Source organism: Melopsittacus undulatus, chromosome 3 (genome assembly GCF_012275295.1).
Source record: "Melopsittacus undulatus isolate bMelUnd1 chromosome 3, bMelUnd1.mat.Z, whole genome shotgun sequence".
NCBI lineage: Eukaryota > Metazoa > Chordata > Aves > Psittaciformes > Psittaculidae > Melopsittacus > Melopsittacus undulatus.
In genome coordinates this window covers 135472-148836 of record NC_047529.1, presented here as the reverse complement: position 1 = coordinate 148836, position 13365 = coordinate 135472, and the positions used below count along the sequence as shown (strand labels likewise).

Genomic DNA, 13365 nt, shown 5'->3' with positions numbered 1-13365 from the left:
GTTATTAGCTCTTAATACCTGAAAATCCAGACCTCTGTGCCAGAGGGTAACAGAGAAACAAGATTAGGAAGATTGCTTTCAAAGCCTAGCATTTTCTGGCAGCATTCATAGCTGATCACAACAGGCCATGAGAGGAGGAAAAGCTCTGGAACAATTCAGAGTGAGAAAGATCCCTGAAGAGCCTGGATGGACATGGGCAATGTTCAGAATGTTTCCACTGGGAAGTTGAACAGAGAAAATACCCAGCAGTCCGTATCCCTGTGGACTGCCTCATGCCTTTGCTAGCAGCAGCAGCAGAAACATCTTTACAAGGGTAGCAGCAGCCCTGTTCTGCTTCACATGCTTCATCTCAGGCCCACCACCATAATGCGGGGAGCAGGTAAGTATCGGGCTTTAAAACAGCCAGCTCTGTGGCCTCTGTCATGAGGCCATGACAAAGGCTTCATGACAGCAGAGGAGTTTCCACGCTGCTAAGGAAGATAAAGCATTTGGAAGAGCAGAAGAGAAAATGGTCAATTTTCTAGAGGATAAATGGTGAAACCATGCGATTGGGCATGGGTAAATTGCCACTGAGCTAACTTAGGTGCCAAGAGCTGCAGGTGCCAGTGTCTGATTTTCAGTGATTTTTGCCCTGGTGGCTTACCAACATGTGTGTGTTAGATGGAGGAGATTGTGTGTGCTGCATGGGGCTGCTGCTTCATGAGTTGGGAACCACAGAAATCAAGCTGAAACTGATAAAATCTTGATTTCTGTGCTCTCCAGACCTTCAAAAACGGAAATGAGCAAGGTCCTCATCTGTGTTGGACTTGTTGGGGGTTGATGTCATATAAGCCTGGACTAAAGAGCTCTTCCTTCAGCTCTGGGGAAAGCTAGACTTGGTCCCTAGTGTATTAGTCAAGAGAGGGCTAAAGGCACTTAGTGAGGGTTTGAACTTCAGGTACTTTCTTTGAACAGAGGAAACGTGTAACCTGACAATCAGTGGTTTTACAGCTGCCTCCTTATGCCTGGCTCTGAAAGGACCAGCTCTCCTGGATCACAGTATTGCTGATTTAAAACTCAAATTTGGTCATGTTTTTACCCAGGCTGATTGCATCCCTGATTTCCTTTCTGCCTTAGTCTGCTAAAACATAATTGAAGTGGTTTCCAGTACATTAAGATTTTTGTGAAGTCCTTGGTTGCTGCAAAACTGTATGGCACAACTGAGGCAGTGAAGGTCTTACTAGTCATAACCAGGCTGCATGGTTCTTGTCAGCAGGCTGAAAGTACTGCCATTGCCCTCAGTGCTAATGGCTGCTTTTACCCTTGGTGCACAGTTACCTTCTGTGCACAGCTTTCCTGTATCAGATTGTTCTTCCCACTGATCAAACGATTCAGACTTCTATTAAATGACTCAACATCCTAAGGAGGGCTGAGATTTAATTGCCCCATAGTTACTGTGTCAGGGAGACCTACTACAGCTGTGAAATGTGAGCAGCCTGTACAAGTCCTAGGCACGACCATGTTCCCTTCAATCCAATCTGAAATCAGCATCAGAATCCTTGTGATTCCCACAGCATCTTGATCTATGACACTTGTGCATGAGGTCCCCGCTAAATAGATGTGTTTAAGCGTCTGGATCTCCATGTGTTCATTCAGGTGTCTGAGGAAAAATTCCCTGGAAGATTATACCTTCAAAATTACTTTAGAATATCAGAGAGCAGGAGAGATACTGGTTTGACTCACAGGACATCTTGCTTTCACAGGTATTCTGTGCTGCATGGTGATGCTCCTTATACTCAGGAGAGAGTTTGTTAGGTAGAATAGCAGCAGTTGCCTGTTCATACGGGACTTATTTGTTTCAGAAATGTTGCAGAACTCAAGTTTATAGCTATAAAATCCCCACCAGCATCCATGCTGTGCACATGACCTTAAGCTGCATCATAAAAGCTGCATAAGAGTGGAGTAATTTTATAAACTCTCTTACAAATCAATCAGAATGAAGGGGCCCACTATGTATAAGATGTGAAATTTAATTAAGGATCTCTGAATAGAATTATGAACCCAGCTCTAGGTTTCTGCATTTGGAAATTTCCTTCATAAAGCATCTCTATTCATCCATCCCGACATGCACTGAAATGTATTGTCAGCTGGTATATAGCTAATCTGACGCAAGGACTTTAAAGGCCTGTTTTTCTATTTTAGATAGGAGTTTTTTGCATGTGAATGGTTGCATAAAGAGCCTTTACACTGGGCATAAATAGCATCCACTTTAAAAAGGCATAGTATTAAAAGGCTGCAGAGACCTAAGTATAATGGTCAGTATGTTTTTACAGTGTTTGTTTTGCCAGCAGTTCTGAAAAAACCAGTATTGTTAAGAGGTAATATGCAGAGAAATCCACAAACTTATTTTTTAAATAGGACCTTTCTTTAGCTATCATAGAAGTGAAAAGAAAATTGCTGTTTGTTTGTCTGGATTCATGCACCAGCATGGCTGGAGGATGTGGTCGGAAAATTCACATATACCTTAAGGGGCCAGATCCAAATGAGCCTCAATGTGCCATCTACCTCCCTGCAGTTTACACCTGTGAAGGATGTGACCCTCAGGGTTTGAAGTGCACTCTGGAAATGGGAGATAAACATTTGAGGAGAAGCTTCTATTGAGGGAACTTCCTAGGGCTGCAAACCCCCCCAGTCATACTGAAGATGGTACCACCGAATGCCCTTCTGCATACCATTCATGAAGTTAAAGGCTGGCTTCTTCACTGGTATTTTTTTTTCTTCTAAGACCTGAATTGCAGGCACATTCAGCCTACAGTGGGGATTCCTCCTTGTTTCTGTGGCTGTTGTGGTTTAAGCCCAGCCAGTAACTGGGAATCACACAGCTGCCCGCTCACTCCCTGCTTTTGTCCCCCCCAGCTTTGAAAGGTGTCAAGTGAGCTGCACAGCAGTCCCATTTTATCTTCAGTTGCATGTAAATACCTGGGGTTTGTTCTTAATGCTTTGCTAGAGTGTTGAGTATTTGTCCCAAAGTGTGTGCAAATGCACACAAAGCTGTAGTGGTACCTGTCAGTGCAGTGGGTGAAGCCATGGCTTTGCTGAGGTTCCAGTAATACCTAGAGTGCTGGGGATCTGGCTGCTCTGTGCTGTCAGACTGTTTTGTGGTGCAACTTCTGTTCCTTAAGTAATCCTCTCCTGAATGAGTCAGCATGGGTCAAGTTGACATTTTCAGCAAGGACAAGCCCATCATCCAGCATTCTAAGTAACTTGAAAACCCAGCACATGGATGCCAGTAGCTGGACTTGAGGTGAACATAGGCACATGATGGTAAGGCAGTGATACGGAGGACCCTGCCTACTGGATCATTGCACACCTTGCACTCTTGCTCGGTGTTTGGGTTGGTTGAGGAAAACTAATGCAAGAAGCAGATGGGAACCACTCAGAGAGCTGACAGGGATGTTCATCTCCTGTGACCATTATCCACAGGACACTTGTTGCTGAGTGTCAGCACTGGCCCAGAATGGTCCTGTGGATGAAGCTGAGCCCTTCCCGCTGCCTAGGCAGCAGTAGCACTGCCAGCCTGCCTCTGACCAGACCTGGGGCCAGCTTAGCCTGCAGGGACTGCTGCTGCAGGCTCTGTGTGTGTGGATGGGGGGGATTTCAGGGGGAAAAGGATGTCAGATAGCTGAGCTTGTGGGCAGCTCCTCTGTCATCCATAAATACTTGGGACTCAATTCTCGCTTCCATGGTTTTGACAGCACTGGTGTGATTTAGTGTGTTGGCAGCTTTGCAGTGGAAGCCACCTGCTGCCCATGCCCTTACACCTCTTACCCCTCAGACTGGGCCATTCCCCCCCTCTCCTTACTGCCTGTTGCTCAAGCAGCTGTGGAAGCTGGTCTGTTTCCTGGCTTGGGGCTGTTCTTCGTGTCCTAGCACGTGTGCGGGCAGCTTGCAGGATGACAGGCTTGCTTTGGCACACACTGCCAGTGTGGCAGCCGTGGGTGAGGGCCTGGCTGACACCCTCTCTTTGCCTGTTTTCTCAGGTTGTTGCGCTGTCGTCGTGGAGTCTCTTGAGAGATTCAGTCTACTACACATTGTCTGTTGTTGCACTCATTGTGGTAAGTTTCTAAAAGTTACTCTTCTGTGGGAGCCCCCGTGCCTATTGCCACCAGTAAAGGGAACCTGCTAAGAAATTGGTCTTGTAGCTAAGGTCCTAGCTCCAGGACTCAGGTGGAAAAATGTACTTGTGAGGTTGACTTCCATATGTAAGGAGGAAGTGAACTTTAGGGTCAGGAGACAAACACTTGCATTTCTGATGTTTGCACTACTTTTATTAGTCACTGTTTCAACAGTGTGTTTTATTTTGCCTTCATCCCGCACGTGCCTCTATGCCATACATGCTCTGTAGGTGCAAAGGCCTCTAGCTGTCTCAAAGGGTTTGTCTCAACCCGTTTGTACCTTTATTCCCTTCACTGCACAATCAGCCTCTTTGCGCCTGGTGAAAAATAACTTTTCTATGTGCCCTCATACCAAAAAGTGTTGCTGAACAACAAACTTGGGCACACCCACAACCTGTAATAAACTACATTGCACAGGTTAAAGACATCTAGCAGGTGTTCTCTTAGTTTGCTCCACAGGCAGCACAGATGTGGGCAGCTGCCTGGCAGCCCTCTGGGGCTTAGGTCAGGCGTTTCACTTATTGCTTGGTGGCAGACAAGGTAAAGATCTGTTCACTCTGTCAATGGGTTTTAAATTCTTTAAGCAAGGCAGGTTTTTTCCAGGGCTGGTTTCTCCTCATGGCTGTCAGCCTCCTTCAAGATGCTGAGAGCCATTCCCTATTGTTCCCTTCTGTTGGGATTGTACCCTAAGCCTCGGGTTCTTCTCTCCAGATGTACCCCCACTCTTCTGCGCTTACCAGCTGTGAGGTTCAAGGTCCTTCACGCAGCCAGGGCAGCAGGACTGTGCAACTCCAGGGTTTACTGGAGGCTTGAAGGTGTTGCCAGAACTCCTGTGTTACAGCACTGATAGCTGATGTGGTTTGGGAGATGTGGAGTGCATCGCACATCTCTTCAGCATTACTTCACAGCAGGCGTTGCAGATGACTTCCAAATACCTGTTAGAGAAAAAACAGAGAAAGGCTGGAGCAAGGGAAAGCATTTAAAATGGTTAAAGGTGCAGCTTCCAGCTAATTTACCAACCCCTTTATATGTGATATTGCTCTCCAGGTGATGGAAAACGAGGTTTTCTCCTTTTGAGCAAAGCTTCAGTTTAAGAAGTTTCTCCTCCCCATCACACACGGGAGGACCCCTGGCTTCAGTGTCTCGGATCTTTCCTGTCCTTTTAAGGCAGAATCAGATTTAGGTGGCAGTGCATTGTTATTCAAATACTAACTCTCCAGTCCCTGATGGCTCAGCCTGGAGACAAGCCACAGGCTCCATGTACTGTATCTGTTCCTGCTTTGTTAGGTTTCTGTGCGCCTTAAATTTTAGAAGGCACTTAAATGCTTTGCCATCTAGGGATGTTTTGCCATATCAGGGCACTGAGACTTCTCTGCAGCTTGAATACAATCATTTCTTGAGGAATGATGCTGCTTGTAGAAGGTTGCTCTAACATTAGAATCATAGAATAGTTAGGGTTGGAAAGGAGCTTAAGATCATCCAGTTCCAACCCCTGCCATGGGCAGGGACACCTCACACTAAACCATGGCACCCAAGGCTTTATCTAAACTGGCCTTGAACACTGCCAGGGTTGGAGCATTCACAACCTCCCTGGGCAACCCATTCCAGTGCCTCAGCACCCTCACAGTAAAGAATTTCTTCCTTATATCCATTCTAAACCTCTGCTGTTTAAGTTTGAACCCGTTACCCCTTGTCCTATCACTACAGTCCCTAATGAATAGTCTCTCCCCAGCATCCCTGTAGCCCCCTTCAGACACTGGAAGCTGCTCTGAGGTCTCCACGCAGCCTTCTCTTCTTCAGGCTGAACAGCCCCAACTTTCTCAGCCTGTCATAAATACACCTGTGGGGAAATAAATACAATCCAGCCAATGCTGAGATTCAGCAACTTTAAAAAGCTTGATACTCCACTGGGTAAATCACTGTGACTTTGTCACCTTCTGTTTCTCCTGGCAAAGGACTTGCAGTGCTGTAGTAATAAATAGCAGAGCAGTACAAATTCACCTGTTTTGTGCTCCAGGCTGTTTGATAAGGATCAGTGAACTTTAAATCCCAGAGACAGAAGTGGCTCAGCTGCACCCTCCACACTCACCTCACCTTCATTCAGCCCCCCGAGTTTTTTGTTTTAACTTTAAAACAATAATGCGATGCTGCCTTGCCTTGTGGTAGGGCTTGGAGAGCTGCTGTTCCTTCCTTCCCTCGAAAGGAATGTGATGCTTATGTATCTTAACATGAAGGGATGTGGTCAGAGTCATTAGGGACAAAAGCGTGATGGATGCTATTTATAGTTACAGAGGTCAATGCACACGCTTTCCTGTCCCATTACACCAGCAGAGTGTAACCCAAAACAGGCCCTATCAGATTAGATCAGAGTGGCTGCTTAACAATATTTTGTGGTTATGTTTTCTTCGAATGATCATAGAATCATAGAACAGTTAGGGTTGGAAAGGACCTTAAGATCATCTAGTTCCAACCCCCCTGCCATGGGCAGGGACACCTCACACTAAACCATGGCACCCAAGGCTCTGTCCAGCCTGGCCTTGAACACTGCCAGGGATGGAGCATTCACAACCTCCCTGGGCAACCCATTCCAGTGCCTCAGCACCCTCACAGTAAAGAATTTCTTCCTTATATCCAATCTAAACCTCTGCTGTTTAAGTTTGAACCCATCACCCCTTGTCCTGTCACTACAGTCCCTATTGAAGAGTCCCTCTCCAGCATCCCTGTAGCCCCTTCAGACACTGGAAGCTGCTCTGAGGTCTCCATGCAGCTTCTCTTCTCCAGGCTGAACAGCCCCAATGTTCTCAGCCTGGCTCCATACAGGAGGTGCTGCAGCCTCTGAGCATCCTCGTGGCCTCCTCTGGACTTGTTCCAACAGTTCCATGTCCTTTTTATGTTGAGGACACCAGAACTGCACACAATGCTCCAGGTGAGGTCTCACGAGAGTAGAGGGGCAGGATCACCTCCTTCGATCAATGTAACTATTGCTTGGTGCAGACTGTCATGCAGAGGTTGCTATAAAGCTGAAGGGAAGTGTTTCACTGTGCTTTCAGAGGCACATTCCCTTTCATAGAGTTATAGAATCCCAAGACAGGGGAATGGCTTGAACCTGCCAGAACAGGGGAGACTGAGCTGAGCTCTGAGGCAGAAGCTGTTCCCTGGGAGGGTGCTGAGGCGCTGGCACAGGGTGCCCAGAGAAGCTGTGGCTGCCCCATCCCTGGCAGTGCTCAAGGCCAGGTTGGACACAGGGGCTTGGAGCAGCTGCTCCAGTGGAAGGGGTCCCTGCCTGTGGCAGGGGTTGGAGCTGGAGGAGCTTTGAGGTCCTTCAACACAAACAATTCCATGATTCTGTTCTGTGATTCTGTGACCATCTGAGGTGGAAGGAGGAGTGGAAGGAGAGGGATGCAGCCAGAAGGGGGGGGTGGCTGTCCCCCTGCTCCCAGCATGGCCGGTGATGGTGATGGAGGGCGGACTGGGAAGGACCCAGCTGCGGAGCACTGCGGCCACCTGCCGGTGACCTCCCGGCAGCTCGTTCTGCAGCCGGAGGGGCAGGCTCCGCTCACGGCGCTGCGCTGGCAGGGCTGGGTCTGCCCCAGCGCTCAGCATCTGCACACACAGCCAGTGTCGTGCAGAGCCCTTCCCAAAGCATCACCACCCCTCGCACACAGGACACAGTGTGGGTCGAGCGGTCAGGGTCAGGCAGTGTGAGGAGTGTGGCTTTGTCAGGAAACACCTTGTGGGCCCCATGTGAAGCAGGGATGTGTCAGAGCAGCTCTGCAGCCGCCGTACGTTTGTGTGCTGAGTGCCCCCATCATCCCCAGGAGCAGGTGCAGGAAGGAGCCTGTGTCAGTGAGAGCAGCCGTGGCTCAGAGGTGCAGTCCTTCCCTGACTCAGTTCTGCATCCCTGCTGCAATAGCCCCAGATCCACAAGGACCTCCTGGGGTTTGGGAAGGAGAACCTGCCTGCCCTTGTTAGGTGAGAGAAGCTAAGGGTTGGGTAGGAGGGCAGTGCCAAACTACACCAGAGCATGATCCCATTGCCCTGAGCCCTTGGTTGCTCTGCCTGCCCTGTCCCCTGCTCAGGTGATGAGCTGTTTTCAGCTGTGATTTTGTGTATAACATACCTGTTCTTAAACCTTTTCTCCACAGTTTATTTATGACGAAAAGGTTTCCTGGTAAGTGAATCCCTTTTCTTTTCATATTTCTGGTTGTACCACAAGATCCTGCAATAAGTGAGGCTCATTGGGAGAGGAGGGGGAAGATGCAAAGTTCTGCAGGGTGATTCAGGGAGCAGTTTCCTGCTGCGTGAGAAACCTCAGCACAGGATGGGCCAGAGTAATTCATTGTCTGAGCCACAGAGGAAAGCCTGGGCACGCGTCACTCTATTTCCCATGCAGTGGCCGCAGTCAGTGCCCTCTGCCCACCTTGCAGCAGCCCAGGAATGCAGAGCTGGAGGCTGGTGCTTGGGTGCAGTGTGCCATGGGTGTCAGGCACCTGGGGATATACAGAGCTGCCGAAGCAAGCAATGAATGTGTTCCAGCAGTTGCATATTTTAATAATTTAATAATCCAAAGGCAATATTAACAAGCAAGTGACCAGTTTAAATAAAGAAATACATATATGTTAATATCCCCATGAATGTGCTTAAGTGTTCTGCAGTAGGTATGGGAGGCTTGGAGGCCCTCAAACACTTTCAGAAGTGTACTTTCAGTTGTTTTGCTCCCGTGGTTTCGTTCGCAGCACCTCTAAGGGCTTGTAGAGTGGCAGGGGCAGCTTTGATTTCACTCTCGGCCAGTATAACTTCGATTGCAAGCACTAGAGGGAGTCAGGCTTTTGGGGTTGCATGTTTTCTTAAACGTGTTCTCGCCAGGGATTATGTTTCCTTTCAGAGGAGCATTTCTGAAGCAGAGTTTTGCAATTGCTTGTTTTCCTTTGCTTTGTTTTGGTTTTTAACTAAATTGACTTGAGGCCCAATCGTAGTTGACTGTGCCCTTCAAGTAAAACACACCCGTGTGGAAGCTGAGTGTTGAACTGCCAGGAGCAGGGAATGAAATATTGATATGCTTAGTGCAATGCCTCAGAATCCTTAAAGAGAAAATGGCCCATCAGTTTTAGTGTGTAGCAGTCTGATAGTGGAAGATTTCCACAAGGACTAGCAGTTTACCCTAAGGAACTGTACAGAATACAGCATTCTGATGAAAAAGATTACCTAGAAGCAAGTTCTAAAAGTCATCCTATGTTTTGGTTTCATATACATTTAGTTAGTTTGACACAGAAACAGTGGAGGAAAACCCACCAGTATCTAATCAGCAGTTTAAACTGCTGCCTGCTGCGTTCTCAGTAGTTATACAGCAGCACTAGTGAAAGAGCAGCCAGCACTTGTTCACTTTGTCTCAGCATGATCAATGTGCTTTAGCATGCCCCGAAAGCCTGACAACATGCTTTACACTGATACAGGCAGGGCAGGATGCCTTCTCCCCTCTTTTGCCACAGCGCCCACAGGTATTGCCCTTACAGAAATGTTTGTGTTCCTCAGGTGTACGATTTGTTCACTGAAATTTGGGTTGAGTCACTTGTTCTTAGCTGACAGGTTGGCTTGGCCAAGTAAAACTAGAGCAGAAGTCAAGAAGACAAAGGAGGTGTCACATAGGTGTGTGTGAGCCATCTCCTTACACATCCCCTGTTCTAGTAGTGTGTTAGACAGCCCAAGAGGGTCAAGTCTTGGTGTGACAAATGGGAGAATGACTGAACTTGGGCAGCTGACTGCTGTGGTGCACTCTGATGTATTTTCTGTGTTGCTCTTGTTTGCAGGTGGGAGTCCTTAGTCTTGGTGCTGATGTATGTCATCTACATCGTTATCATGAAGTAAGTCAAATGCACCCTCTGCTTGTTTAGATTGTGAGGCTCCCTGCTCCAGAGCTTTTCCAATGGTTGCAAAGACAATTAAAGAGAGCCACAGGCTTTGGGCAGGGCATTCATGGGCTCACACAGCTTGCACACCAGCAGCACCTCCAGTAGCAGTGGTTAAAGTGCTTTGCCCTGTCATGTAGTTATCTCTAATTTATCCTGGTGAGGCAGGGAGGGGCTGTTTGTCCCCATAGTACAGCTCCAAGGATTGGGCATCTGAAGGCCCACACCAATACATGCAGCTCTGGCAACAGACAGGAGGTGGAAGCTACTACACAGCAGGAAAACTATGACATAGTTGGGAAATGGTCCGTGACCTGCTATACCTCTTAGACATGCATAAGTCTATGGGGCTAGGTGGGATTCACCCAGGGGTGCTGAGGGAGCTGGTGGAAGTGCTTCCCAAGCCACTTCCCATCATTTATCAGCAAAGCTTCAAGCAGAGTGACTGGAAAGCTGCTTGTGAAAAAGGACCTGGAGTGGTAGTCAACAGGCAGCTGAACATGAGCACTTTGTGCCCAGGCAGCCAAGAAGCCGCCAGCATCCTGGCTTGTAGCAGCACCAGTGTGGCAACAGGACCAGGGCAGTGTTTGTCCCCGTGTGCTGGACACTGGTGAGTCTGCACCTCAAATCCTGTGTTCATTTCTGCGACATTGAGGTGCTGGAGCAGGGCCAGGGATGGGCAACGGAGCTGGTGCAGGGCCTGGAGCCCAAGTGTGATGGGGAACGGCTGAGGGACCTGGGAGGCTCAGTCTGGAGAAGAGAAGGCTCAGGGGGCACCTGATGGCTCCCTACAACTGCCTGAAAGTACCTGTAGTGAGGCGAGGTCAGTCTCTTCTTCCAAGTTATAAGGGATAGGACAAGAGGAAATGGCCTCAAGGTGTGGGAGGGGAGTTTTAGACTGGAGATTAGAAATGTCTTCTTCACCAAAAGGGTGATCAAGTATTGGAACTGGAGCCACTGTCCCTGGAGGTATTTAAAACACGTGTAGATGTGACACTCAGGAACATGGTTTAGTAGTGGCCTTGGCAGTGCAGGGTTAACAGTTAGACTTGATGATCTTAAAGGTCTTTTCCTCCCCATATGATACTATGCAGCTCTTGCCCTCTGTGAACCGACCAAAGCTAATACAGCAAGCCTGTGGCAGAACAGGGAACCAAATCCATCTCTGGGTCCCCCCAGAGCAGCCTCTTCTGATTTTGCTTTAACATCCCTCCTCAGAAATAAAACCATGGGGGATTCCAGTCTACTTTTTATGGGGGCAGACCTCCACACCAATTTGTTCTTGCTTTCATGGAGACCCATGATAAAACTACAGCACAATCAGCACTGATTTTTTGAGCATCTGACCCGTGTAACTTCCTTCACACAAATCTATACTAGCAAAGTTAGTCTGCTCTGCTTTTAGGTTCCCCACCTCCTGCCTTGGTTTTAAAAGCCAGTGGAAAGGAAAACCCAGATTTAAACTGGAACATTCAACAGAACCTACCATCTGCCAAGCACACCAGTGACCTTGTCTCAACAAGTCAGAGTTGAGATTTGTTTTGAAATGATGAATAAAGTAAATATTGTGAGAGCAATTCTCAGTAAGAACAGCAAAACACCCAGGCTGGGTTGAAGGGAGCACGAGGCAGAATTCAGCTCACTTCTCATAACTAGAACTTTTAACCTGGAGGGTAGCTTCACCCTTGCAGCAATGAACGGACCAGCAAACCGGTTGTAATGTCTGAATCAAGAATGGATTCTTTTTCTGAAAGCAATGCTGTAGTGTGAGCAGATGTTTCAGACTTGTTTGGGTATAGCTAGGGTGGTTGTTGGCCTGCCATCCAGGAGCTCACAGTGGTCTGCCATTGCCTTTGAGTGTCATAGTGAGATCTTGGCTCATGTTCCTGTCAGCTCCTGGCTACCCAAAATTAAGTAAGACATTATTTTAATTGTTTTCACCCCAGAATGGAGGCAGAACTTAGCCCCTGCCATGTTCCTGTGGTGGGACACAGGTAAAACAGCGCTTGTGCTCAGTGTGCTTGTGGGATTAAAAGAAATGTGGATGGTGGCAAGTAATCCTGATTTGCTATAAAGAATGTTAATTACACATAGCACATAAGCATGCATGTCATTCCACATTCCTGCCTTGTATTTTTCATAGCCTTCTGGGTGTGGGGAAATTGCATCATAGCCAGATTGTGGCTGGATTCCAAACCAAAGGGATTTCTTCCCTTTCTTAGTTGAATCGCACTGTATATAAGGCTAGGAAAGGAAGGGTGTCAAGAAATCCACACAGAAGCAGCAAAGGTCTATCTAGAGTTTGTTTCATTTGTACAGGTACAACTCAACCATACATCACTGCTTCGAAAGGAAGACAAAGAACTCAGCAAATATGGTGAATGGTTTAGCAAGTAACACAGAAATGGATGATAACAGCAACTGTGATGCCACAGTGGTATTACTAAAGAAAGGTAACTGTTCCAGTAAGTCACCCTGCTCGCTTGCATCATTCTCAAATGTTTACACGTTCGTCTGCTAGTCACGGGATGTGGGCTGCTGCTGTCTTACCAGCCATGGAATAGGCAGGGTCCTTCTGTAATGCCCCTGCCAGATGACCATGGCTCCTGTGCCTGAGGGTGCAGTGTGGTCACCCCAGCTACCACATCCTGGAAGCAGCTCAGGCCTCCTCTGGGTAATTCCCAGCACTGGACAAGTGCCTGGCTGAAAGGACACTTCCAGCTTCAAGCCTGACCTACCCAGAGACTGCTTCTTTAGATCCTTATAGCCATTGTGAGGCTTCTTGTGGGCACTGTTATTCTGCACTGAAGATGCCCATTTACCCTAGTGCCTCAGTTAATGTAACTCCATCCGAAGGCAACATAAACTGAACAGGGAAAAACACCCTGCTTATACCGGTGTACGCGTTCTCCCCAGTGAAGGCAGGGTGAGAACTGTATTGGTCAAGGTAGTATGCTCTTACTGCATGTGCTGTTTTGAATGTTCACAACTTTTCCATGATCTTTAACGTGGATTTCACTTTGGCTGAAATGTGCTTCCATTTGCCTTCAGTCACAATTGTGTATGAAAATTATGTACATATTACATTTCTTCAGCTTAAAGAAAACAGCATCCCTCAGTCCGTACTCAGCAGCAGTAGCTCAGTGTGTGCATTTGCAAGCATGGATAAACTGTTTACAGAGGATGATTATCTGTGCAACAGTCAACAAGCATGTAACTGCTTGGGATTTGCATGTTCCTATCCTCAGGAATAACATCACCCCACCCAGACACTGGTTTACCCTGAGAAGGAGCTCTGGCTTGTC

At 47.7% G+C, this 13365-nt stretch overlaps 1 protein-coding gene across 1 annotated transcript in view; it reads left to right on the top strand.

Moving 5' to 3' along the window:
* Window positions 1–13365, top strand: part of SLC24A3 (solute carrier family 24 member 3) — a 155339-nt gene that overhangs the window by 121488 nt on the left and 20486 nt on the right. Inside the window, exons 7-10 of the mRNA XM_034061044.1 lie at window positions 4020–4094; window positions 8300–8325; window positions 9962–10015; window positions 12380–12513. Coding sequence (XP_033916935.1) covers window positions 4020–4094; window positions 8300–8325; window positions 9962–10015; window positions 12380–12513 — 289 coding nt within the window. The remainder of the gene's footprint in view (window positions 1–4019; window positions 4095–8299; window positions 8326–9961; window positions 10016–12379; window positions 12514–13365) is intronic.